This window comes from Phoxinus phoxinus (genome assembly GCF_949152265.1).
Source record: "Phoxinus phoxinus genome assembly, chromosome: 12".
Taxonomy (NCBI): Eukaryota; Metazoa; Chordata; class Actinopteri; order Cypriniformes; family Leuciscidae; genus Phoxinus; species Phoxinus phoxinus.
This window is the reverse complement of record NC_136887.1, coordinates 32021661-32049535: the sequence shown is the minus strand read 5'-3', so window position 1 is coordinate 32049535 and position 27875 is coordinate 32021661. Positions and strand designations below refer to the sequence as shown.

The following is a 27875-nucleotide window of genomic DNA, read 5'->3' as shown; positions in this document are numbered from 1 at the left end:
TCTCTTGTTGCTGTTGCTGTTGATTAAATACATGGAGATTCATGAATTAAAAGCTCACCAGGAGGACAGTCTTCTACACTAATGCTCTTCTGTCCGTCACTGACGTGGTTCTTCACACTGCAGATGATGTCTCCATGAGTTGTGTTATTCAGCTGAATGTTGGTGTTTCCATCCATCAGTGGATGTCCATTCAGAGTCCAGCTGTAGATGAGCAGATCCCCGTCAGAAGAGCAGGACACTGACGTCACTCCACTGGAGGAGCAGATGATCGACACTTCCACTGAGCCAATAGGAGCTGGAGGGCGGAACACATGACTACAGTCACAACTCAATTTCAAGACATTTATAAACACATTTATTGCTGCGATAATAGCTGGACATCACTGAATTAAACATGCAGCATAGGTTAGTCGTGTCAACAATGTAGCAAATTACTGTTTGAAATGCTTTCACATACTACTTTTATAACGGTGGGCAATATACAGTTAGTAACTAGTTTTCAATTCTGAAAATACTCTTAGTACATGGAAAGTGCAGATACTTTTCACTAAATAATAATAATAATAATAAAAACCTTCACAGAGATTCCACTGATTCGTTTGCATGAGAGTGAGATCATTGGAGATCATGAGATTGTAATGCGTCTGATGAGAGAGTTACTGTACCTTCAACTTTCACTTGAAGATATGCAGGTTTCTCTGTGCCGTCTGAGAGATCAAGTTTTAAAGTGTAATTCCCTGAATCTGCTCTGGTCACACGGTTTATTATCAGATTCCCATTAATGAATGTCACTTCAGTTCTGTTCATAAAAAGACCACATTCCTTCTCATATCTCGTGTCATTCTTTACTTTACAAACATCTGAGTTGTTGTTTATTGTCTTTACTATATTCAGTTTATAATTTCTTGCATCCACCATCGACAGATTGAGTTTGTGATCCAGAGCAGCGTAACAGGGAACTGACTGATTAAACCTGCAGTTAAACTCCATACCTGAAGAAGAACACACATACCACACACACACGCACACACCACACACACACACACACACACACACACACACACACACACACACACACACACACACACACACACACACACACACACACACACACACACACACACACACACACACACACACACACACACACACACACACACACACACACACACACACACAGAGAGAGAGAGATCAACATACATACAGAGTGCTACTGCTGATGTAAATATTTATCTCATAATAAACTAAAATCAGACACAAATTACACAAACATTCACAGAATTAAAGATGAAATGAAACTCTTGATCTGATCTCATTGAAACATCTGAGCTCAGCTCATCTGAAGCTAAACACAAATGCTCAAATCTTTTCTCTAAGGAATTTCTCTCCTCATGAATTAATGAACATTAGAGATTTATATAGATTGAACTTGGTTTAGAAAAAAGTTAAATCCAGTTAAACTGAAATTTCGTTCTTTTTAACATCAGATTTACATTTTTTTTTTTTACAGTCGCTAGGACACATTTCTCAATACTTTCACTTTTTCAAAACTCTTAACACAGTTCTCCTAACCAACTTTCAGCTCGGCACAGCAGTGAATTTCACACTCAAAATGCACTAAAACTGCCAGATCACTTCATACATGTCTCAAATCAACATATTCTTCAATAAAGGTTGAACTTGACAGCCAACAAATACACTTTGTCACCCACAAAACAAAAAACACCAACAACAGGAGCTTTATACAATATTTTCTTCTGTTAAACAAGGACACCTCTCTACTGTTTACAATTCACTGCAATATATGTTACTAGAATGAATCAGACATGATGCTTCAATACTTTATATATTTTATGTCTTTATTTTTAGCATTGAGTAATTCCAAAGTACAAACATTTGTCTACACACCATCCACCGATACAGATACAGGAATCAGCTGTGGTTGGTCCAATTGTTTTATACCATTTCATTTTTAGATTCAAAATATAGTTCATTACAATATTACTGTAGAAATGTGGCAAAATGCTGTCGTTTACAGTTTTGTATTATGTTATTGTTTTGAACTTAAGTTTAACAGTTTTGAAATCAGTTTGTAAGCGTGTGCAGATTGGCCTGTAGATACACAGAGTTTTGCTGGTTGTTGTGTCAAAGTGAGAAAATAATTAATGTAATTTGAAAGATGTCGTCATTGAATGCATTTTGAGCCAAAGCAATGATAAATGATCCACAGTTCAGCCCACATACACTTCTGTTGTGCTCACTGTGTGAAGAGTTTTGAAAAATTGACCTAAGTATTGAGAAACGTAACTGTAAAAAACTGCAATGAAGAGACATGATTTGATGAACCCCCATATGATAATTTAATATAAATAAATGATTACATTTAAAAAAAAAAAAGAAACTTTTTTGTACAAAGACACTAAGAAACAAACAGACTTTCTCTCACATTTTGTTAATCCTCCACAAATACACACTATAAATAATATCAGTAACACTAAGACTATAGATCACTACAGACTGTTTTGGAAACACTCGTGTAATATCGCAGTGTTTTTATTTCAGAGATTCACGATATTGAACAGCATCATAAAGTGGACTCACATGCAGCAGTTTGCAGCAGCATCAGTCCAAAGATGAGCATCATTTCTCTAAAGTCCAGTTTCCAGAAGAGCCCAATGGCAGCAGAAGAGTGTGGATGAAGCTTCAGATGGTGACATGAGTGTGTGGACGTCAGTCTGTCTGTGTTCTGGCTCTCGTGAAGCTCCTCACAGAGAGACTCACTCTGGACTGACACATGAGGAAATATCTGACCGCTCCACCGAGAAAAGAGGAAGTTTCCTCATATGGGGGACGGCAGACGATGGGTGCACTGTAATAGACATACGTCTGACAAAAGACACTGAAACTAGAAAGGTGTAAAAAGAAGTTTCAATTTTCAGGTACATTTCCTAAAAAAGTGTGAATGTGCTAATCATACGTTTGAAACAGCAAGTGGGAAGGTGGTGTATAAGAAGAAGAAAAAAAGTGATTATGGTTATCATGATTGTTCTTTTATGATTAATCCTAAAAATATTATTATTGTTTTTAATCCATTTATGGATGTTCTTTTTGTCTATTATATCTTTTGATATCATATACTCATAGTGTATACTTTGTAATGGAAATTTTACTTTTAGATGGGTACAACTTTTATTAACGATGAAGATTAATTTTTACTCATAAGCATTTAAAGGAATATAATCAAAAGCACATTATTAAAGATATAAAACTAAGTTTTTTATAAATGTATAAGTTAGAACAGGCTTGAAGGAACAAAATGTTCACTGAGGTCATGTGAGGGCTGACAATATGTGTACTCCAAATGACTTTTTGTACTCCAAGTGTGAAAAATATGTGCGCAGCTTTGATCGAACTAAAGATAGACAAGATGTGTGAAAAAGAGCAGTACAGGAAACTTTTGCAGACATGACGTTGCTCAGACCAGTTAGAATTTGGGTTGGACATGAGATAATGAGCTAAGACATCTCCCTTTAAGGTAACAAAGGATTTTTTACACAGGGTGTGTTAGGGTATATAACCTTGGCGAAAGGGACTAGCCTTCGCCTTCTCATGTCAGATGCTCTCTGCGTGAGAATGCCATGGGCCTTCTCATATCAGACGCTCTCTGTATGTTGAACGCCTATTTCTTGCAAGAAATAAAATACTTTGTTTAAACTTTTGAGAATCGACTTTGTCTCCTTCATCCAGGTTATTGAATATTGATAAATTTCCACAACAACTTATATTCACATATTCTATTCAAACATACCTTTGGTTTGCTGTGTCACTGCTAAAAGTTTAGACATGTCCCTGCAAAGTCTGATATCTGGTCTAATAGCAAAGGTGTCACTAATAGAGAATTAAAGTACAGAGAGTATTAGCATAGAGTTTGAACATGGTGGAAAGGCTTATTTGGCTCGTTTTGCTTCTATAGTGTTAAAACTGCAATGTTTAGCTACACAGAATGTGATACCGAGAAACCAGAGCTGATTCTTATAAAATACAGGCTATTTTTGACATGATTAACATATTCTTTCCTGATCTGAACATATGAATATTAGCAAGCTCATACATTACTCTGCTCTTGCATCTCTCACTGAGGACTCTTCTTCTCTTCCTTTACTCGTATTTGTGTCGATGTTGTGTCTTTGACGACACACTCCGCGACCAGTTGAGAAACACTGGTCTAAATAACCCACAGCGACAAATATAATACACAGGAGATCATATGGCATCTTGATATATGCCTACACTTTTAGTGTCAGCGGTCTTGATACAACGTGACAGATCCGCTCTGATACTGTGATCATTGATAAGACCAGTACGATTCCTCAAACCAGCAGATTCATCAGAAGCACAACTGACTTAAATACTCCACACAAGACAATTTCATGTTTCACACACAGATGGTGGATGAGAGCCTATAGCTCTTTACTGCATAATATAAATATAGCTCTTTATAAAAATAAACACTAATAATATAAGTATTTTTATGTTTAACAAATAGGTGTCCAAGACAGACAATTTCCTGGTTATTAGTGACATCTGCAGGAGGAAATTAGAGTTACAGCTGGACTCATTTACTCAAATAAATTGTATTATATTTGATATCTATTTAAAGGCACACTATGTAAGACTTTTGGATAAAAATATCCAAAAATCACTAGAACAATATTATATATTTTGTTGATTTTTGTAGGCTACTTACAGTATCCAAATGTTTCGAAGAATGTTTAAAGAATGTTTCGAAGAATGTTTCTCTGTATACCAGAGAAATAAGCAGTTATTACCAGGACACGGATTGTGTCCGTGCATCACCTATCATTTCTGGTTTTAGAGCCTACTGTAGAAACCATGGAAACACCAAAGATGCTTTAATATATTATGGGTTTTATTAGACAGGTGAGCAACTGTTTGGATACATTCATTGATAGAAAACTATTCATTGTTATACAGATTCACACAGTTAGTCTTTTGTTTAAATCTTCTTGATTTACCACAAATACCATGTTTTACCATGCCTAATGTCGATCTAGCTCACTGCAGTGTGCAACAAGTGTCTCAGTAGCCGCCGAGCGAACGCACAGACTATTATTATCACAACTTTAATCACACTCAAATGTATCTAATATTAAAACAGTGCTGCGTTTCTCTACATACTCTTGACCGGAAGAAGCAGAAGCGTCTGCGTCATAATAAAAGCTCTTCTGCTCTGAACAGTGTTAGCTCGTCTCTCATTAGCAATCTCTCCTCCGGCTGTAAAGGTGAAGACAACAACTCCCATGATCGCATGAAGTCAGCTTGCATCTGTGGCAGAATTAGGTAAGTGACTGACAGTCCTGGTGTCCTATCAGGAAAGAGTACGGTCTATTTAACGCTGGTTGGCTGTACTCTGAGATGCGTCATGTCTTGTCCTCCCCCTCCTGCGTCATCCACTATCGCCTCAGGTATGTGCTGGTAGCGGGTGGTTTAAATCATGTGTTTAGAACGCCACTGATATGTTATCTTTTTAATTGTAGCGTTTCATTTAAGCACTTGTCTGACGGTGCATTTTCATCAGCTCAGAATAGGTGTTTGCCCACCCTTCAGGTATGTAAACTGTCCCTGTATTGAGTGGTGGTTATGATGGCGTGTGGTATACTGAGTCGCTATGTCACTGTTAATGCGTTGCTTCCTGTACCCCAGTTAATCGGTGGTTGTGATGATCGCGGTAAATAGTAGCCTGTGGGGATTTCATGTGGGGTAATGTCGTCTTTTGGTAAGTGTCATGTAAGATGTTTGTAAGGTTGTAGTGGAAAGAGAGGCACTAACATCCCGCTGCTTCTCTTTAAGGCGTTCGTGAGGCGCAGGTCCTCCCTTTCGTCCTCCGGACCATTGTGCTGGTTCTCTGCACAATCTCCCTCTCGTTCTTCCGTGTTTCTACGAACTTGAGTCCACCTGGATAACCAGTGTCCCTCCGTGTCGCGCTGATCGTGCCGGCGGGAATTCATAAGGGCACAGGATTATACCGTCTACTTCTACTTCCTTTCGTTTTTTTGTGTGATTAGAAAAGTTGATTAATAATAATAATTGACTGTTATTAGTACGAGAACCAGTGTGTGTGTGCACACGCGCGTGTATGTGTGTGTGTGTGCTGCACCAGCTCTATCTACTGTGATTCTTTTTCTTTTTCTTTTGGTCAGCTGTGTTTATTGTTTAGATTTTGTTTCTGTAACTACTGTTGTGTGTTGTTGTGGACCTTGATTATTATATTTTTTTGGATAAACAAATTCAGCTGTTTATCTTGTTTCTCCCAGGAACTGAGGTGACCAGGCGGGAGGACCCCCGAGTGCATTTGTGGTGGTGGTAGTGTTGCAGTGAGTGACACCTTTTGGAGTGCTTGCGTGTATGATCCAAGTGCACGGTGACGTGTGTGTGTGAGTAGAATTACGCTTTTGGAAAAGCCATTAAGTGGTCCTTCCGCCGGTAAGCTCAGCCTGGTTTTGGTTTGTTTTACTTTTTGTTTGACAAACTCCTCCTACCCTCGTGGGTAGAGGACTATGTCGGTGTGTGCCACTCATATTGCCCCCTTGTGAGCACCTGTTTTTGTGCCTTGACATTTGTGCATTGAGCGCTGTGCGCCTTTGTTTTAAAAGAAGATACTGTTTTTAACTATTTTTGTATGTCAATAAAAGACCTTTTTGTAATTATGTGTACTCTTGTCTCTAACCTCCCTGACACACACGAACCTGTGTGACCTAATGCTAACCGCTGGGTTACTTAGATATTCCCTGATTTATTCAGGGTGGCGTAGTCGACAATTATCACCATAAGCAAAGTAACTTATTGAAATCCTGTACCGCTCCGCTTCGCCACATTTGGCGCAGTCGGCAGGGTTGTGTGTCAGTTGTGTAAGGCAGAGACGTGATTGAAAAAAAAAAAAAAAGTTTTTTTGGGGGGGGGGATTTTTGCTTTTGCTTTTCTTTTCTTCTCTTTGTGTCTGTGGCAGGAAGTAGACGGTGGTGGTCCTGTCGCAAAGGATAGGTGTTACCCTCTGAGAGTTACTTCCGTAGTGGTAAGTGATTTGTATGGTTTGCCGCTATGGAAGGTGAATTGAGAGAATTGGTAGCACAGTTAAAAGCGGATAACGAAAAATTAAGGCTGAGGGGGAGGTTCGGTATCGGTTGGAGGACGAGAGGGGGGACCCAGATAAGTTGGATATCCGCAGTGGGGCAATTCGCAGGGAGTGGGGAGGAACGCCTGGGCGTATGCGTGCTCGGGGCCACTCAGTTTTGTTTGCTGATGGCCTCCAGCACGGGATACAGGGGCACCCACAGACAGGGGTTTTAATGATTTTTAGGAACGATGATGCCCATCCATTGTTCTCTGTAGCTGAGTCGAGTTCGATGATGCCTATCCATTGGTCTCTGTGTAGATGATTGTGAGTTCGATGATGCCCATCCATTGTTCTCTGTGTAGATGATTGTGAATTCGATGATGCCCATCCATTGTTCTCTGTGTAGATGATTGTGAGTTCGATGATGCCCATCCATTGTTCTCTGTGTAGATGATTTTAGGAACGATGATGCCCATCCATTGTTCTCTGTAGCTAAGTCGAGTTCGATGATGCCCATCCATTGTTCTCTGTGTAGATGATTGTGAGTTCGATGATGCCCATCCATTGTTCTCTGTAGCTGAGTCGAGTTCGATGATGCCCATCCATTGTTCTCTGTGTATATGATTGTGAGTTCGATGATGCCCATCCATTGTTCTCTGTGTAGATGATTGTGAGTTCGATGATGCCCATCCATTGTTCTCTGTGTAGATGATTGTGAGTTCGATGATGCCCATCCATTGTTCTCTGTAGCTGAGTCGAGTTCGATGATGCCCATCCATTGTTCTCTGTGTATATGATTGTGAGTTCGATGATGCCCATCCATTGTTCTCTGTGTAGATGATTGTGAGTTCGATGATGCCTATCCATTGTTCTCTGTGAATATGATTGTGAGTTCGATGATGCCTATCCATTGTTCTCTGTGTATATGATTGTGAGTTCGATGATGCCTATCCATTGTTCTCTGTAACTGATTTTAGAAATGGTTTGAGTTCGATGATGCCCACCCATTGTTCTCTGTAGCCGATTTTAGGAACGATGATGCCCATCCATTGTTCCCGGTAGACGATTTGAGTATGGTTAGGCTCTTATCGTCGGGGCGACGATACAAAAGGCAGGGGTGGATTGTGGCAGAATTAGGTAAGTGACTGACAGTCCTGGTGTCCTATCAGGAAAGAGTACGGTCTATTTAACGCTGGTTGGCTGTACTCTGAGATGCGTCATGTCTTGTCCTCCCCCTCCTGCGTCATCCACTATCGCCTCAGGTATGTGCTGGTAGCGGGTGGTTTAAATCATGTGTTTAGAACGCCACTGATATGTTATCTTTTTAATTGTAGCGTTTCATTTAAGCACTTGTCTGACGGTGCATTTTCATCAGCTCAGAATAGGTGTTTGCCCACCCTTCAGGTATGTAAACTGTCCCTGTATTGAGTGGTGGTTATGATGGCGTGTGGTATACTGAGTCGCTATGTCACTGTTAATGCGTTGCTTCCTGTACCCCAGTTAATCGGTGGTTGTGATGATCGCGGTAAATAGTAGCCTGTGGGGATTTCATGTGGGGTAATGTCGTCTTTTGGTAAGTGTCATGTAAGATGTTTGTAAGGTTGTAGTGGAAAGAGAGGCACTAACATCCCGCTGCTTCTCTTTAAGGCGTTCGTGAGGCGCAGGTCCTCCCTTTCGTCCTCCGGACCATTGTGCTGGTTCTCTGCACAATCTCCCTCTCGTTCTTCCGTGTTTCTACGAACTTGAGTCCACCTGGATAACCAGTGTCCCTCCGTGTCGCGCTGATCGTGCCGGCGGGAATTCATAAGGGCACAGGATTATACCGTCTACTTCTACTTCCTTTCGTTTTTTTGTGTGATTAGAAAAGTTGATTAATAATAATAATTGACTGTTATTAGTACGAGAACCAGTGTGTGTGTGCACACGCGCGTGTGTGTGTGTGTGCTGCACCAGCTCTATCTACTGTGATTCTTTTTCTTTTTCTTTTGGTCAGCTGTGTTTATTGTTTAGATTTTGTTTCTGTAACTACTGTTGTGTGTTGTTGTGGACCTTGATTATTATATTTTTTTGGATAAACAAATTCAGCTGTTTATCTTGTTTCTCCCAGGAACTGAGGTGACCAGGCGGGAGGACCCCCGAGTGCATTTGTGGTGGTGGTAGTGTTGCAGTGAGTGACACCTTTTGGAGTGCTTGCGTGTATGATCCAAGTGCACGGTGACGTGTGTGTGTGAGTAGAATTACGCTTTTGGAAAAGCCATTAAGTGGTCCTTCCGCCGGTAAGCTCAGCCTGGTTTTGGTTTGTTTTACTTTTTGTTTGACAAACTCCTCCTACCCTCGTGGGTAGAGGACTATGTCGGTGTGTGCCACTCATATTGCCCCCTTGTGAGCACCTGTTTTTGTGCCTTGACATTTGTGCATTGAGCGCTGTGCGCCTTTGTTTTAAAAGAAGATACTGTTTTTAACTATTTTTGTATGTCAATAAAAGACCTTTTTGTAATTATGTGTACTCTTGTCTCTAACCTCCCTGACACACACGAACCTGTGTGACCTAATGCTAACCGCTGGGTTACTTAGATATTCCCTGATTTATTCAGGGTGGCGTAGTCGACAATTATCACCATAAGCAAAGTAACTTATTGAAATCCTGTACCGCTCCGCTTCGCCACATTGACTGTTATTAGTACGAGAACCAGTGTGTGTGTGCACACGCGCGTGTATGTGTGTGTGTGTGCTGCACCAGCTCTATCTACTGTGATTCTTTTTCTCTTTCTTTTGGTCAGCTGTGTTTATTGTTTAGATTTTGTTTCTGTAACTACTGTTGTGTGTTGTTGTGGACCTTGATTATTATATTTTTTTGGATAAACAAATTCAGCTGTTTATCTTGTTTCTCCCAGGAACTGAGGTGACCAGGCGGGAGGACCCCCGAGTGCATTTGTGGTGGTGGTAGTGTTGCAGTGAGTGACACCTTTTGGAGTGCTTGCGTGTATGATCCAAGTGCACGGTGACGTGTGTGTGTGAGTAGAATTACGCTTTTGGAAAAGCCATTAAGTGGTCCTTCCGCCGGTAAGCTCAGCCTGGTTTTGGTTTGTTTTACTTTTTGTTTGACAAACTCCTCCTACCCTCGTGGGTAGAGGACTATGTCGGTGTGTGCCACTCATATTGCCCCCTTGTGAGCACCTGTTTTTGTGCCTTGACATTTGTGCATTGAGCGCTGTGCGCCTTTGTTTTAAAAGAAGATACTGTTTTTAACTATTTTTGTTCATTAATGTGGCGAAGCGGAGCGGTACAGGATTTCAATAAGTTACTTTGCTTATGGTGATAATTGTCGACTACGCCACCCTGAATAAATCAGGGAATATCTAAGTAACCCAGCGGTTAGCATTAGGTCACACAGGTTCGTGTGTGTCAGGGAGGTTAGAGACAAGAGTACACATAATTACAAAAAGGTCTTTTATTGACATACAAAAATAGTTAAAAACAGTATCTTCTTTTAAAACAAAGGCGCACAGCGCTCAATGCACAAATGTCAAGGCACAAAAACAGGTGCTCACAAGGGGGCAATATGAGTGGCACACACCGACATAGTCCTCTACCCACGAGGGTAGGAGGAGTTTGTCAAACAAAAAGTAAAACAAACCAAAACCAGGCTGAGCTTACCGGCGGAAGGACCACTTAATGGCTTTTCCAAAAGCGTAATTCTACTCACACACACACGTCACCGTGCACTTGGATCATACACGCAAGCACTCCAAAAGGTGTCACTCACTGCAACACTACCACCACCACAAATGCACTCGGGGGTCCTCCCGCCTGGTCACCTCAGTTCCTGGGAGAAACAAGATAAACAGCTGAATTTGTTTATCCAAAAAAATATAATAATCAAGGTCCACAACAACACACAACAGTAGTTACAGAAACAAAATCTAAACAATAAACACAGCTGACCAAAAGAAAAAGAAAAAGAATCACAGTAGATAGAGCTGGTGCAGCACACACACACACATACACGCGCGTGTGCACACACACACTGGTTCTCGTACTAATAACAGTCAATTATTATTATTAATCAACTTTTCTAATCACACAAAAAAACGAAAGGAAGTAGAAGTAGACGGTATAATCCTGTGCCCTTATGAATTCCCGCCGGCACGATCAGCGCGACACGGAGGGACACTGGTTATCCAGGTGGACTCAAGTTCGTAGAAACACGGAAGAACGAGAGGGAGATTGTGCAGAGAACCAGCACAATGGTCCGGAGGACGAAAGGGAGGACCTGCGCCTCACGAACGCCTTAAAGAGAAGCAGCGGGATGTTAGTGCCTCTCTTTCCACTACAACCTTACAAACATCTTACATGACACTTACCAAAAGACGACATTACCCCACATGAAATCCCCACAGGCTACTATTTACCGCGATCATCACAACCACCGATTAACTGGGGTACAGGAAGCAACGCATTAACAGTGACATAGCGACTCAGTATACCACACGCCATCATAACCACCACTCAATACAGGGACAGTTTACATACCTGAAGGGTGGGCAAACACCTATTCTGAGCTGATGAAAATGCACCGTCAGACAAGTGCTTAAATGAAACGCTACAATTAAAAAGATAACATATCAGTGGCGTTCTAAACACATGATTTAAACCACCCGCTACCAGCACATACCTGAGGCGATAGTGGATGACGCAGGAGGGGGAGGACAAGACATGACGCATCTCAGAGTACAGCCAACCAGCGTTAAATAGACCGTACTCTTTCCTGATAGGACACCAGGACTGTCAGTCACTTACCTAATTCTGCCACACATCTTTTGACAGCAAAAGGTTTAATTTCAAACAGTTTTATTTTCATTTACTTAACTCTATACCAAAAAGTTAATCTCAACAGTTTCAACACAGACTCAATTTACAATTCTTAAAGAATATTTATTAGCATATAATGAAAAAGATATGGTAAAGATAAATGCACATGTGAAGATATGATCTTCACTGCTGGGAACGGCAGTACATTTCCACATTAATCCCTTCTGTTATTCCCTCTGGACATCACACATAGTCTACTGCTCATTGTTTGTTTTATGCTTTATTGTAAAATCGTGAGTTATATGTTAGCTCTTGGTTGCTGTACAGTAAAACCATTGTGAAGGGCTGCCAGTAACAGAATGTTGCACCCCTAAAGGTAAAACTTTTGCACATTTTTTCCCCTGACTGATTTATTAACAACATTTCGCCTACAGAATATAACACAATCTATTTTAACTTTTAACAATCAATTAAAAAAAATATTGCAAAAACTAGTGTAATTATAGTAAATGCAATACTGTTCACAAGTTTGGGGTTGGTACGATTCTTACTGTCTTTAAAAGAAGTCTCTTCTGCATTTATTTGTTAAAAAAATAGAGTAAAAACAGCAATATTGTGAAATATTATACAATTTAAAATAATTTATCTGTTTTCTATGTGAATATAGTAAACTGTACTTTATTCCTGTGATCAAAGCTGGATTTTCAGCATCATTCCTCCAGTCTTCAGTGTCACATCCTTCAGAAATAATTATAATATGATGATTTGCTGCTCAAGAAACATTACTGATTATTATCAATATTGAAAACAGTTTACATTTATTCCTTTAACAGACGCTTTTATCCAAAGCGACTTACAAATGAGAACAATAGATGCAGTTAAACTAATAGTAAACCCAGTTGGGGCTGCCAGCACACATGTGGCCAAACGTGTTAAACAGCTTCAAAAAACTGCAAATAAGCAGAAGTTTAAAAGCACAGATAGCAAAACACCAGACACCACAAAACCAAGAGCAACATATTTAAAATTCAAGTTATTTTTTTAGCACTTTCCACAATACATGTTTCAAAGCAGCTTTACAGAAAATGCTTGTTTTAATGTTACAATTGTGGAAATATTCTGTTATCAGCCAGAGATGAGTGTGCACAGTAATATGGCAGTAATATACAGTTATAATATAGTACATGTTAGTTAGATCACTTCATGTTTTCAGTTAAGCTGCCCAGCGTATATGTTAGGCAGCTATTACAACTTGTGCTTTTAACGTTTACAAAATAAGGATCATATTAAAATATTATAGGATAATATCTGAAAGTTTGGCATGTCGATACAAAGTTGCCATCATCTGAAATCTTCACAATTGTTGGCGTCGCCAGAAAACATTGTAGAAACAGGAAAGCAAAAGGAGGAGATTTCTCGTAGATGTGCTGAGATCATGAATCTTCTGTGTGTTCATGTTCTTCTCTAAATCTTCTCATTCTCAGTTTCTGATCGTCCTGTTTTCTTTCTAAAAGCATCACATTATCATCATCTCTCAATATTTGCATGTTAAATCCACAACGTTGATCATAAATGTCTCTCACCTGACGTGTGTCTCATGTAGATGTGAAAACCTCCTAACAGACCAAACAGAACCATCAGCTGAAGACACCAGACCAGCACAAACACCACAGAGTCTGAACACACACAAAACAACAATTAGACACAAAACAAAACCAATCCATCATGTTTCCTGAAGCGTGTTCTTTTAAACTCGTACCATGTCCTGATGTCAGTGTGCTACTGGTCAGTGTAGAGGTCAAACGAGAGGTCACAGCTGCAGTAGTTGTTCCTGTAATAAAACATCACTGTAATCACTGAAACTGAAAACACGTCAATATAAATCACTGCTGAGATCGGTTCAAATTAACTAATTTTCAGCCAGAAACGTTGCGAGAATTAACTGTGTCCAATGAAGAGAACTCACTGTTTGAGCACTGTTTTGCTGTGGTTTAAATAAATACATGGACATAATGAATTAAAAGCTCGCCAAAGCAAAAAAGATGTTGGGGTCAAATGCGACTGACGTGTTCTCGACATGTTTTGTGAGATTCACTCGTCTGCATCTCTCTTATTGCTGTAGTTTAGTAAATACATGGAGATTCATGAATTAAAAGAATTAATTAAAATTATTATTTAAATAAAATATTTAAATAAATAGAAAACAAAGTGAAGTTGCTTTTGATGAAATTCTTCCAGATGTTCAATAATGAGCTGCATGAAAAAAACCTTCACAGAGATTCCACTGATTCATTTGCATGAGAGTGAGATCATTGGAGATCATGATATTGTAATGCGTCTGATGAGAGAGTTACTGTACCTTCAACTTTCACTTGAAGATCTGCAGATGCTACTGTGCCGTCTGAGCGATCGAGTCTTAAAGTGTAATTCCCTGAATCTGCTCTGGTCACACGGTTTATTATCAGATTCCCATTAATAAATGTCACTTCAGGTCTGTTCTTAAAAAGATCACATTCGCTCTCATATCTCGTGTCATTCTTTACTCTACAAACTGGATCATCTTGGTTGTTGTTTATTCTCTTTATTATCTTCAGTTTATAATTTCTAGCATCCACCATCTGCAGATTGAGTTTGTGTCCCAGAGCAGCGTAACAGGGAACTGACTGATCAAACCTGCAGTTAAACTCCACACCTGAAGAACAACACACACGCACACGCACGCACACACACACACGCACGCACACACACACACACACACACACACACACACACACACACACACACACACACACACACACACACACACACACACACACACACACACACACACACACACACACACACACACACACACACACACACACACACACACACACACACACACACACACACACACAGAGAGAGAGAGAGAGAGAGAGAGAGAGAGAGAGAGAGAGAGATCAACATACATACAGAGTGCTACTGCTGATGAAAATATTTATCTCATAAACTAAAATCAGACACAAATTACACAAACATTCACAGAATTAAAGAAGATGAAATGAAACTCTTGATCTGATCTCACTGAAACATCTGAGCTCAGTTCATCTGAAGCTAAACACAAATGCTCAAACCTTTTCAAGATTCAAGATTCAAGATTCAAGATTCAAATAGCTTTATTGGCATGGTGAAAGAAGTCTTTACATTGCCAAAGCATTCATAACACTTAACAATATATAAAATAAAAATAAATAAAAATAAAAATTTCATCAAAATAAACATAGCAATAAAATCTTCTAATATTTATATCAGTGTCTCTAGGTGTATAGTTTGTAGCTCTGTCCTGCTGGAGGCTCTTTTGTCGTGACAGGACCTCACATACCGGGCAGCCAGGGTTGAGCTCGCTGGGCTTTCTCCAAGCAGGAGTGGGAGTTTGTCCATATTTGATTTCTGATGGAAGTCTTTCTGGTGGGTTGTGAAAAGGGGATAGAAAGTGTCCCTAATGTCTGTATAATTGGGGCAGGAAGTCAAAAAGTGTAGCTCTGTTTCCACTTGATTCTCTGAGCAGTGAGGGCACAGTCGCTCTTCCCTCGGCAGCCAGCTCTGTCGGTGTCTGCCGGTCTCTATAGTCAGACTGTGTTCACTGAGTCTGTACATGCTCAGGACTTTCCTCAGTTTAGGGTCGCTCACTTTACTCAGGTATCCTGCCAATTCATATCTTCTGTTTAGGGCCAAATAGCATTCCAATTTACTCTGTTTTTCTGTTGCGTCTGTCCAATGTTTAAGGTATTTTTCTTTTTGTGTTTTAATTATTTGGTTTGGTCTGGCTATGTTTTTATTGTCAGTTTGTGACGTCAGTTCTAACACCAATCGGCCGAGGGCGTTTCTCTCTGGCTTCAGCTCTTGGTAGGACAGGGCTTTGTAATGGAGGGTCTGTTCATCGCTATCTTTTAAGTGGGCATGGAATTTAATGGCTCTTTTTTGAATCGTTATCATAAGGGGGTATAATCCTAATTCTGCTCTACAGGCATTATTTGGGGTTTTGCGCTGAACTCGTAGCAGGATTTTGCACAGCTCGGTCTGCAGAGTCTCTATTGGGTGTTTGTCCCATTTCGTGAATTCTTGGTCTGTGAGTGGACCCCAGACCTCACACCCGTACAGCGCGATGGGCTCGATTACGGTTTTGATAATTTTTAGCCAGATTCTGATTGGGATGTCAATTTGGATATTTCTCTTAATTGCGTAAAAAGCTCTCCGTGCCTTTTCTCTCAAGTCATTTACAGCTTTTTTAAAATTTCCGGTGTTGCTAATGTTTATGCCAAGGTAAGTGTAGTCCTGCGTGTGTTCGAGGAGCATGTTGTCCAATCTAAAATTATAATGTTGGTCTTGGCGGCTGGGTCTTTTTTGGAAAATCATTATTTTAGTCTTTTTGGGGTTAACTGCCAGGGCCCATGACTGACAGAAGTTGTGCAGGAGGTCTAGATGCTGCTGTAGACCCTCTTTAGTGGGAGACAGCAGCACCAGATCATCAGCGAACAGAAGGCACTTGACTTCAGTGTCCAGTAGAGTAAGGCCAGGAGCTGTAGACTGACCCAGAGCCCTCGCTAGCTCATTGATGTATATATTGAACAGCGTGGGACTTAAGCTGCAGCCCTGTCTCACTCCACGACTCTGAGGGAGGAATTCTGTGTGTTTATTACCAATTTTAACCGCAAATTTGTTGTTTGTGTACATGGATTTGATGATGTCATATGTTTTTCCTCCGATGCCGCACTGGATTAATTGAAGAAAAAGACCTTCATGCCAAATGGAGTCAAAAGCTTTTTTGAAGTCAACAAAGCATGAGAAAATTTTACTTTTGTTTTGGTTGACTTGCTTGTCGATTAAGGTATGGAGAGTGTATATATGGTCTGATGTGCGATATTTTGGTTGGAAGCCAATTTGACATTTGCTCAGGACATTTCTGTCTCTGAGGAAATGGGCTAGTCTGCCGTTTATGATGTTGCAGAAGAGTTTGCCTAGGTTGCTGTTTACACATATACCACGGTAGTTATTAGGGTCAAGTCTGTCTCCGTTTTTATGGATTGGGGTAATAAGACCTTTGTTCCAGATGTTGGGGAATGTACCTAAACTCAGGATGACATTGAAGAGCTTGAGAATGGCTAATTTGAATTTGTGGTCTGTGTATTTGATCATTTCATTTAGGATGCCATCAACACCACAGGCTTTTTGTAATTTCAAGGTTTGTATGTTGTCTAATAGTTTGGCTAGTGTAATTGGAGAGTCTAAGGGGTTCTGGTAGTCTTTGATGGTTGATTCTAAAACCCTTAGTTTGTCATATAGGGCATTTTGTTCCTGATTTTTGTTTATATTACTGAAGAGGTTGGAGAAGTGGTTTATCCAAACATCTCCATTCTGGATGGCTAGTTCTTGATGGTAAGTTTTGTTTAGTGTGTTCCAATGTTTCCAGAAGTGGTTGGATTCTAAGGATTCTTCAATTTCCCTGAGTTGACTTTTTGTGTTTTGTTCTTTTTTCTTTCTTAAAGTATTCCTATATTGTTTAAGTTTTCCATGATAGAGATGACGGATGTTCTCATTGTCAGCATCTCTGTGTTTCTGGTTAGATAGGATTCTTAATTCTTTCCTAAGTTTTTTACAGTCGTTGTCAAACCATTTCTCAGTGGCATGTGGTCTTTTTGATTTTCTTTTTGTGGTTTTCAAGTTGGATAATGTTGCTGATACCTCAAATATTCTGTTCAGCTTGTCTACTGCTAGGTTTGTACCTTCACTATTGTGTGGGAAAGGAGTGGCAAGGAATTGATCTAATAGCGCTTGAATTTTCGGTTGTCTAATTGTACTTAGATATGTATCTTTACTGTTTTGTTTCCATCTATACATGTTTCTAAGTGAGCGGAGCTGGGTTTGTTTAGATGCTTCTTGGTTGGGCATTGCTCTGTTTAAGTAGAGGGTTATTTTACTGTGGTCTGATAGTGGGTTTAGTGGGCTGACTGTGAACGCTCTGAGGGAGTTTGGGCTAAGGTCTGTCAGAAAATAGTCGACTGTACTATTACCGAAGGGTGAGCTGTAGGTGTATCTACCATAGGAATCTCCTCGAAGCCTGCCGTTGACTAGGAACAGACCTAGTGTGCGACACAGATGAAGAAGATGTGTTCCGCTTTTGTTTGTTGTTTTATCATAGTTGTGTCTCTGTGCTTGTATAGGTGTGGGGAGGACATCTCCTCCAGGCAGGTGTTTGTCCCCCTGAGAGTCAAGTGTGTCCAGTTCTTCACCTGTTCTGGCATTCAGGTCTCCACAGAGCAGCACGCTTCCCTGTGACTGGAAGTAATTAATGTCTACTTCAAGAATTGAGAAACTGTCTTCATTAAAATAGGGAGACTCTGCTGGAGGAATATAGGTGGCACACAGGAAGATGTTTTTCTCTGTTGCGGTGACTGTCTTATTAATTTCTAACCATGTGTAGAATTGTCCTGTTTTAACTACTTTGATGGCATGGGCAAGATTTGATCTGTACCAAATAAGCATGCCTCCTGAGTCTCTTCCTTGTGTCACTCCAGGCAGTTTAATTGATGGGATGATGAGTTCTCTGTGGCCTTTGGGGCAGCCGGTGGGTCCGTCTCCTCTGCTCCATGTCTCCTGCAGGATGATGATATCTGAATTTTTTATTTCTGAGTTGAAATCTTGGTTTCTGCTTTTAAGGCCAAAGGCAGATGATCTCAGGCCTTGAATATTCCAACATGTTATAATAAATGCTTTGTTGTCCATGGGGTCTTTGTTTTGGTGATAAGTTTTGACCTATGACAGTAGGTGTGAGCAGATGAGGTTGAGCATCTGACGGATGTCTCTTAGCTCTGTTGATGTGGCTTGCACTGGTGCTGTTGTTGATGTTCTGCTCACTATCTGAGCGTAGCTGTGTCTGCCCGGGGCCTGCGGGGTATGAGGAGGGCAGGGGGTCGGCAGGAGTGGCTTTGGCCTGGCTTGATGTGCTGGACATGAGGGTGTGAAGGCTGGTAGGAGATACTCAGGTGCTTGCTGGGATGGTCTCAGCATGAGAGAGTGCTGTTGTCTTGTTGGAAGTCTTCTGGATGTTCTCTCTGGGGGTACACTGTGCTTTCTTACACTGTGCTTTTTTTTCCCCTAAGGAATTACTCTTGAATGAATGAACATTAGAGATTTATATTTGACTTGGTTTAGAAAAAAAGGTTCAATACGGTTAAACTGTGAAATTTCTTTCTTTTTATATAAATGTATTGACCTTTGTGACATCCGATTTAATGAAGAGACATGGCATGATAAATCCCCATATGATAATTCCATATAAATAAATGATTACATAAAAAAAAAAAAAAAAAAACTTTTTTGGACAATGACACATTGGGCCCTATTTTAACAATCTGAAACACAAGCATCAAACGCGAAACGCAAGTAACTTTGTGGGTGGATCTCGGGCGCTGTTGCTATTATACCGGCGGGATAAATGAGCCTAAACCCTAAAATGTGTTGGTCTGAAGTAGCTTCATTATTCATAGGTGTGGTTTGGGCGTAACGTGAAATAAACCAATCAGAGCGTCCTCTCACATTCCCTTTACAGTTTTTGCCCGTTGCTTAAACACTATAGACCCATGCTTAGACTAAAGTAACACAACTTGAAGCTATTGTTACCATACCTCAAACACATGTACCCATACCTTAAACAAAAGCGCTGCTTTGCACTCTAGTTGCAATTCTGCAACACACTTACTCCTTTATGCAACACACTTGGTCCTGCATACTACACTCTATTTCATACATAAGACACTTCGTTCAAAAATTAAATCTCAGGGTGCCATTTGGAAAACACATGTATCCAAAATACAAAACACATCGGGTAATTGCTACCACACAAATACATACCTGAAGGCACTTACTTGCAAAACTGAACACCAATCAGCCAGCTACAAAAATAACTTTTCAAGAACTTTGCAAGCATGGATGGAGGGAGAGCAATAGGGAAAGGTAGAGGAGGAGGAGGAGGAGGAGGATGAGGATGAGGATGAAGAGGATGAGGAGGAGGACAAGGTCAAGGTGGAAGAGGCCATGCACGGACCCCTATTTCTAATGATATAAGAGCAACTTTCGTGGACCATGTTATCAACCATGGCCTTACTATGAGGGAAGCTGGGCAAAATCCACCCACATCTAAGCCGCTTCACAGTGAAAACAGGTGTCTTCACCTCTCTACCTTCTACTCTACTCTACTCAGATGGTATTTACAGCACTGTACTAACAGTATATCACATCACCACATCACGTGGACAGGGTATTGCAGGGTGCTAATGCTCCTTTTGCAGCCAAAGTGGTAGTTTTTGTGAAACATACCATGATTCAGGGGCGTCGGACTGGGGGTAAAACCAGTACTGATTACCAGGGCCCCAAAGGGAGAGAGGGCCCTTGAAAAGTTTGGAATGTATTTTATTTGGAACATGGGGGCCAATCAGGACTGCCTATCTATAGGGCCCGGGATCTTGTGCTATGCCCCTGCCATGATTGCTTACAGTACATGCCCACATGCCTCTTCTGCAGGCAATGGAACAGGCCTGCGGCGACATCCAGGTGACAGCAATCCATGGATGTTTTCGACATGCAAGGGGATATTTTGATCCATGAGCCCACGTATGCACAATTGCTATGATTATATGTGTTTACATAGTGTTTTTTCTATTATTTTTAATTTTTTTGCTTTATCTGAATTCATGTTACTGCAATGTAGGCCTACAGTGCTGCAATGTACAATATTGAGTAGGCCTATTTGCTTTTTTGGTTGTTTGAAAATGTGCCTCCTGAAAATATGCCTTCTGAATAAACTCTGAAAATCAAAGACTATAGTGTTTTATATAAAGTAGACTAGTGTGTTCCACCTGATCTGAAAGTGTATGCATGTGATGCAAGTATGTGTCATTTTGTCATCAGAGTTATATTTTGACAAAGGAATGTTAGATTTTGATAGCAGAGTTTAGGTGTTGATAGTAGAGTTTCAATTTGACACAGATGTGAATGGTATATTTCCCAGTGTTGTGTCATGTTTACTTGTGTGTAGAGTTTTGGCACAAGGAGCGAAGTTTTGCAAAATGTGTTCAAGCAATGGGCAAAAACTGTAAGAGCCGGCGCGCTTGTTCCAACGCGGATTGCTATTGTAACGGCGGGTTTGCCGGGGCACGCCAGGAGCGGTTCACAGCCGAGGAGACCGACGTTCTCGCCAGGCCCGTAAAACACAGAGAAGTGACATTGGGGATGATGGGAGAAACACATTTGATACATCATTACAGCAATTAGCCTGAATAATTTGGGTAAATGTGTAGGCTAGATTTATGCCTATTTTTTCACATCTTCATGGACACCACAATGTTTTCCCTCGTGTGTTAAAGGAGAACTCCGGTCAATTTTAACATTGAGCTCAATTTTTAGTAAATTTGGAGTGCTGTCAATACAGAGAACAACGACAAAAATCGGTGTTGCCTACACTGTGTTATCCTCTTTTTAAAATTAGCACCCTATTGACTTGAATGGGGCAAGTTTTAAACCTGCTTTTATTTCTCTTATCATCCTTGATGTGTCATACAAGTGCCCAGCCATGTTGAGTGATTCCTTAAGAGTGAACACGAGTGAATCTGACTGCAGTAGATGTGAAAGATATGAATAAAAATGATGTTATATCAGCCAGTTAAAAAATGATGTTATATCATATCTTTCACATCTACTGCAGTCAGATTCACTCGTGTTCACTCTTAAGGAATCACTCAACATGGCTGGGCACTTGTATGACACATCAAATATGTTAAGAGGATAAAAGCAGGTTTAAAACTTGCCCCATTCAAGTCAATAGGGTGTAAATTTTAAAAAGAGGATAACACAGTGTAGGCAACACCGATTTTTGTCGTTGTTCTCTGTATTGACAGCACTCCAAATTTACTAAAAATTGAGCTCAATGTTAAAATTGACCGGAGTTCTCCTTTAATATTTTTCCTTGTAATTATGTATGGTTTGCAAAAATATGAACAGCTGCGTCTGTGTAGATGAGAGAAGCAAAGTGTATGCGCGTTGTGCACTCACAACATTATGGCCAAGCATGCGCCCTTAAAATAGCATCTGAATAACGCGCCGCTGGCTTTAGACTAGTTTTTTCCTGGTCTGTGGCGGAGTTGTTTTCTGAAACTGCAGAATTGCAGCAGGGAACGTTTGCGCCGGAACATGCCCCAGTGTGTTGGGTGTGTGAACTCTCTGTTTTGCATCACTGTTTTTGCTGTTGTTTTAATAAATAAGTGGACATTGAATTAAAATATATATTATGATGAATCAATGAATTAAAAGCTCACAAATCTTTTGTGAGATTCACTCATCAATCTTGTTGCTGTAGTTTAGTAAATACATGGAGATTAATACTAAAAGCTCACCAGGACAGTCTTCTACACTAATGCTCTTCTGTCCGTCACTGACGTGGTTCTTCACACTGCAGATGATGATGTCTCCATGACTTGTGTTATTCAGCTGAATGTTGGTGTTTCCATCCATCAGTGGATGTCCATTCAGAGTCCAGCTGTAGATGAGCGGATCCCCGTCAGAAGAGCAGGACACTGACGTCACCCCACTGGAGGAGCAGATGATTGACACTTCCACTGAGCCAATAGGAGCTGGAGGGCGGGACACATGACAGTCACATGACAGACAGATACATTCAAACAAACATGGCTTGTTTTTTTAAATAGTCTAAATAAATAAATGAATATATGTGACAAATAAAATATTTAAATAAATAGAAAACAAAGTGCAGTTGCTTTTGATGAAATTCTTCCAGATGTTCAATAATGAGCTGCATGAAAAAACCTTCACAGAGATTCCACTGATTCATTTGCATGAGAGTGAGATCATTGGAGATCATGAGATTGTATTGCGTCTGATGAGAGAGTTACTGTACCTTCAACTTTCACTTGAAGATCTGCAGATGCTACTGTGCCGTCTGAGCGATCGAGTCTTAAAGTGTAATTCCCTGAATCTGCTCTGGTCACACGATTTATTATCAGATTCCCATTAATAAATGTCACTTCAGGTCTGTTCTTAAAAAGATCACATTCGCTCTCATATCTCGTGTCATTCTTTACTCTACAAACTGGATCATCTTGGTTGTTGTTTATTCTCTTTATTATCTTCAGTTTATAATTTCTAGCATCCACCATCTGCAGATTGAGTTTGTGTCCCAGAGCAGCGTAACAGGGAACTGACTGATCAAACCTGCAGTTAAACTTCATACCTGAAGAACAACACACACACACACACACACACACACACACACACACACACACACACACACACACACACACACACACACACACACACACACACACACACACACACACACACACACACACACACACACACACACACACACACACACACACACACACACACACACACACACACACACACACAGAGAGAGAGAGATCAATATACAGAGAGTGCTACTGCTGATGTAAATATTTATCTCATAAACTAAAATCAGACACAAATTACACAAACATTCACAGAATTAAAGAAGATGAAATGAAACTCTTGATCTGATCTCACTGAAACATCTGAGCTCAGTTCATCTGAAGCTAAACACAAATGCTGAAATATTTTCCCTAAGGAATTACTCATGAATGAATGAACATTAGAGATTTATATTTGACTTGGTTTAGAAAAAAAAGTTCAATCCAGTTAAACTGTGAAATTTCTTTCTTTTTATATAAATGTATTGACCTTTGTGACATCCGATTTAATGAAGAGACATGGCATGATAAATCCCCATATGATAATTCCATATAAATAAATGATTACATAAAAAAAAACAAAAACAACTTTTTTGGACAATGACACATTGGGCCCTATTTTAACAATCTGAAACACAAGCATCAAACGCGAAACGCAAGTAACTTTGTGGGTGGATCTCGGGCGCTGTTGCTATTATACCGGCGGGATAAATGAGCCTAAACCCTAAAATGTGTTGGTCTGAAGTCGCTTCATTATTCATGGGTGTGGTTTGGGCGTAACGTGAAATAAACCAATCAGAGCGTCCTCTCACATTCCCTTTAAGAGCCGGCGCGCTTGTTCAAACGCGGATTGCTATTGTAACGGCGGGTTTGCCGGCGCACGCCAGGAGCGGTTCACAGCCGAGGAGACCGACGTTCTCGTCAGGACCGTAAAACACAGAGAAGTGACATTGGGGATGATGGGAGAAACACATTTGATACATCATTACAGCAATTAGCCTGAATAATTTGGGTAAATGTGTAAGCTAGATTTATGCCTATTTCTTCACATCTTCATGGACACCACAATGTTTTCCCTCGTGTGTTAATATTTTTCCTTGTAATTATGTATGGTTTGCAAAAATATGAACAGCTGCGTCTGTGTAGATGAGAGAAGCAAAGTGTATGCGCGTTGTGCACACGCTACATTATGGCCAAGCATGCGCCCTTAAAATAGCATCTGAATAACACGCCGCTGACTTTAGACTAGTTTTTTCCTGGTCTGTGGCGGAGTTGTTTTCTGAAACTGCAGAATTGCAGTAGGGAACGTTTGCGCCGGAACATGCCCCAGTGTGTTTGGTGTGTGAACTCTCTGTTTTGCATCACTGTTTTTGCTGTTGTTTTAATAAATAAGTGGACATTGAATTAAAATATATATTATGATGAATCAATGAATTAAAAGCTCACCAATCTTTTGTGAGATTCACTCATCACTCTTGTTGCTGTAGTTTAGTAAATACATGGAGATTAATACTAAAAGCTCACCAGGACAGTCTTCTACACTAATGCTCTTCTGTCCGTCACTGACGTGGTTCTTCACACTGCAGATGATGATGTCTCCATGACTTGTGTTATTCAGCTGAATGTTGGTGTTTCCATCCATCAGTGGATGTCCATTCAGAGTCCAGCTGTAGATGAGCGGATCCCCGTCAGAAGAGCAGGACACTGACGTCACCCCACTGGAGGAGCAGATGATTGACACTTCCACTGAGCCAATAGGAGCTGGAGGGCGGGACACATGACAGTCACATGACAGACAGATACATTCAAACAAACATGGCTTGTTTTTTTAAATAGTCTAAATAAATAAATGAATATATGTGACAAATAAAATATTTAAATAAATAGAAAACAAAGTGCAGTTGCTTTTGATGAAATTCTTCCAGATGTTCAATAATGAGCTGCATGAAAAAACCTTCACAGAGATTCCACTGATTCATTTGCATGAGAGTGAGATCATTGGAGATCATGAGATTGTATTGCGTCTGATGAGAGAGTTACTGTACCTTCAACTTTCACTTGAAGATCTGCAGATGCTACTGTGCCGTCTGAGCGATCGAGTCTTAAAGTGTAATTCCCTGAATCTGCTCTGGTCACACGATTTATTATCAGATTCCCATTAATAAATGTCACTTCAGGTCTGTTCTTAAAAAGATCACATTCGCTCTCATATCTCGTGTCATTCTTTACTCTACAAACTGGATCATCTTGGTTGTTGTTTATTCTCTTTATTATCTTCAGTTTATAATTTCTAGCATCCACCATCTGCAGATTGAGTTTGTGTCCCAGAGCAGCGTAACAGGGAACTGACTGATCAAACCTGCAGTTAAACTCCACACCTGAAGAACAACACACACGCACACACACACACACACACACACACACACACACACACACACACACACACACACACACACACACACACACACACACACACACACACACACACACACACACACACACACACACACACACACACACACACACACACACACACACACACACACACACACACACACACACACACACACACACACACACACACACACACACACAGAATGAGAGTGTTATGTAAGGGATACTACACGGATAGCTGTGTATTAAACTATTGCACGATGTGCAGTCCGATGAGAAACGGAGAGCATTAATATATTCTCTGATCTCTGTGTGCGAGTGACGAGCAGGCGTGTGCTTCAAGGAAAGCAGTGCATTACAGTTTTTCACAATCATAGGGCACATTTCTCAATACTTAGGTTATTTTTTCAAAACTCTTCTTCACACAGTTCTACAAACCAACTTGGCACGGCAGTTTTGAACTTACAGTAAGTTTAACAGTTTTGAAAAGAGAATGTAAAAATGTGCAAATTGGCCTATAGGTATAGCTACATAAAGTTTTGGTAGTGTGTGTGTCTAACTGAGAAAATAATTAATAATATAGAATGGTGATTAAACTCACTGCAACTACCTGTGCATTAAACAGTTTTAACACACACCTTCTATGGCACAGAACAATTTTCCGAAAGGATAAAATAAATCTCTCTCTCTTCTAGCCAATCAGAATCGAGGATTTTGACAGATCTGGGTATAATACTAATATAAATATACCTCTCATCATGAATTATAATCAGATTCAGATTACATAAAACAATCGTCAGTGTTTGTGAACAGAAACATCAGTTTGAGCTGAAAGTTGACTCACATGCAGCAGTTTGCAGCAGCATCAGTCCAAAGATGAGCATCATTTCTCTTAAGTCCAGAAGAGCCCAATACTAACAGAAGAGTGTGGATGAAGCTTCAGTCACACTATCACTTCTCCTTCTGACAAAAGAGCCCTGCTGACGCGCATCTGTGGCCACAATGTATAAGAATAGTTACCAGTTTCCGTGAGAGAAAAGGAAGTTCAGATCATTTAACAGAATCAGTTGAGGTGTTGCACAAGCTACAACAATAACTAGCTGGCACACACATTTTCTTATAATGGTAGGGACTTTCCATTGAGTTATATTTCTGAAATTGTACACTTTTTTAAAAGACATTATTTAGTTACAGTTTTTTACAATCGCTATGACAGTTTTTTCAATTAATTTAACAAGTTTCCTAAACTCTTAACACGGTTAGCCCAACATCCGTCTTTGTAGGCTATACAATTAACACATTTCTTGTTGCTTTGACACAAAATGCATACAGTTAACACAAATTTAAAATGCTTGAACTTCTTTTACACACAAGCTCAACCAATACCAAAACAATGTAATTTTACTGGCAAATTGCTTTCACACTGTATGTCAGAACAGATAACATCATGTTCTAAACATAACTTATATAGGCTAAAGTCAAAGTGAACAGCTGTTCATATTGTGAATTGAAACACAAATATATTCCCTGTATTTTATTCTATTGCTACTGAGAAACAGCTTATTGAAGTTATGCAAATATATAAATTACAGCTGATTCCCATCCAGAAGCACACTCAGGTGTTGAGGTTCTTTCAATGGCATGACCATGTTCTAAAAGAGGACTCTTTGGGCTGATCTTGTGTGGAAGAGGAACAATATGGAGCATTATGGAAAGAGCAACAATATGGAAATAAATAAATAAATAAATAAATAAATAAATAAATAAATAAATAAATAAGCCTACACGAGGGAGAGGAAGACGAGTACCAGGACAAGGGAGAGGAGTTGGGCAAGGACAAGGGAGAGTTATATCTTGCAGTAATGTCCTTTAGCAAATACAGTAAAGTCTTTACTGCAGGAATTCTGTTTTTCAGAAACTGTACATAAAGCTACTCTGAGATGGTCATTAATTTTTTGTATTGAATTTCTGCAACAAAATGCATGTATTTACTGAACCCAACAAAACAAACATGTTGATAGGCTTCAAAAGAAACTACAGTGCAAAACACAATCTATGTGTATTATTGTAGGGGAGCGCGGGGCACAACCTAACGCGGGGCTAAATGTAACACGGACCTTTTACGTAGTTACTCAGGGTCACGCGCCCCGATCTCACGGCAATTCGTACGAATTTTACGAGGTGGCTAATTCGTACCAATTCATACGACCTCACTGTTACGACCAGCTCGTTTTAAATCGCAACATGAAAGAGGG

At 40.2% G+C, this 27875-nt stretch overlaps 1 protein-coding gene and 3 long non-coding RNA genes across 9 annotated transcripts in view; 2 read left to right on the top strand and 2 right to left on the bottom strand.

Moving 5' to 3' along the window:
* Positions 1-26602, bottom strand: part of LOC307008409 (uncharacterized protein) — a 32609-nt gene extending 6007 nt beyond the window's left edge. For 3 of the 6 annotated variants that reach the window (XM_079631175.1, XM_079631176.1, XM_079631177.1), the window contains exons 1-5: positions 26465-26602; positions 25272-25604; positions 24751-24987; positions 22896-23228; positions 22375-22611 (exon numbers count right to left, since the gene is read on the bottom strand). In XM_079631175.1, coding sequence (XP_079487301.1) covers positions 22375-22611; positions 22896-23228; positions 24751-24987; positions 25272-25604; positions 26465-26507 — 1183 coding nt within the window. In that variant the 5' untranslated portion in view covers positions 26508-26602. Of the gene's footprint in view, positions 1-11972; positions 13455-13530; positions 13624-13706; positions 13779-14306; positions 14640-22374; positions 22612-22895; positions 23229-24750; positions 24988-25271; positions 25605-26464 lie in introns of those variants that run through there. The other 3 variants (XM_079631173.1, XM_079631174.1, XM_079631178.1) reach the window with 3 other exon arrangements.
* Positions 2767-4245, bottom strand: LOC307008412. Its single transcript, XR_013799815.1, has 3 exons — positions 4112-4245; positions 3809-3888; positions 2767-2905 (listed from the first exon to the last, which is right to left on the bottom strand). It is a non-coding gene; the product is annotated as an uncharacterized lncRNA (long non-coding RNA).
* Positions 5474-6949, top strand: LOC307008469. The gene is made up of 3 exons (XR_013799829.1): positions 5474-5628; positions 5725-5797; positions 5872-6949. It is a non-coding gene; the product is annotated as an uncharacterized lncRNA (long non-coding RNA).
* Positions 8367-9362, top strand: LOC307008075. Its single transcript, XR_013799749.1, has 4 exons — positions 8367-8397; positions 8470-8539; positions 8636-8708; positions 8783-9362. It is a non-coding gene; the product is annotated as an uncharacterized lncRNA (long non-coding RNA).
* Positions 26603-27875: the final 1273 nt, after the last annotated feature.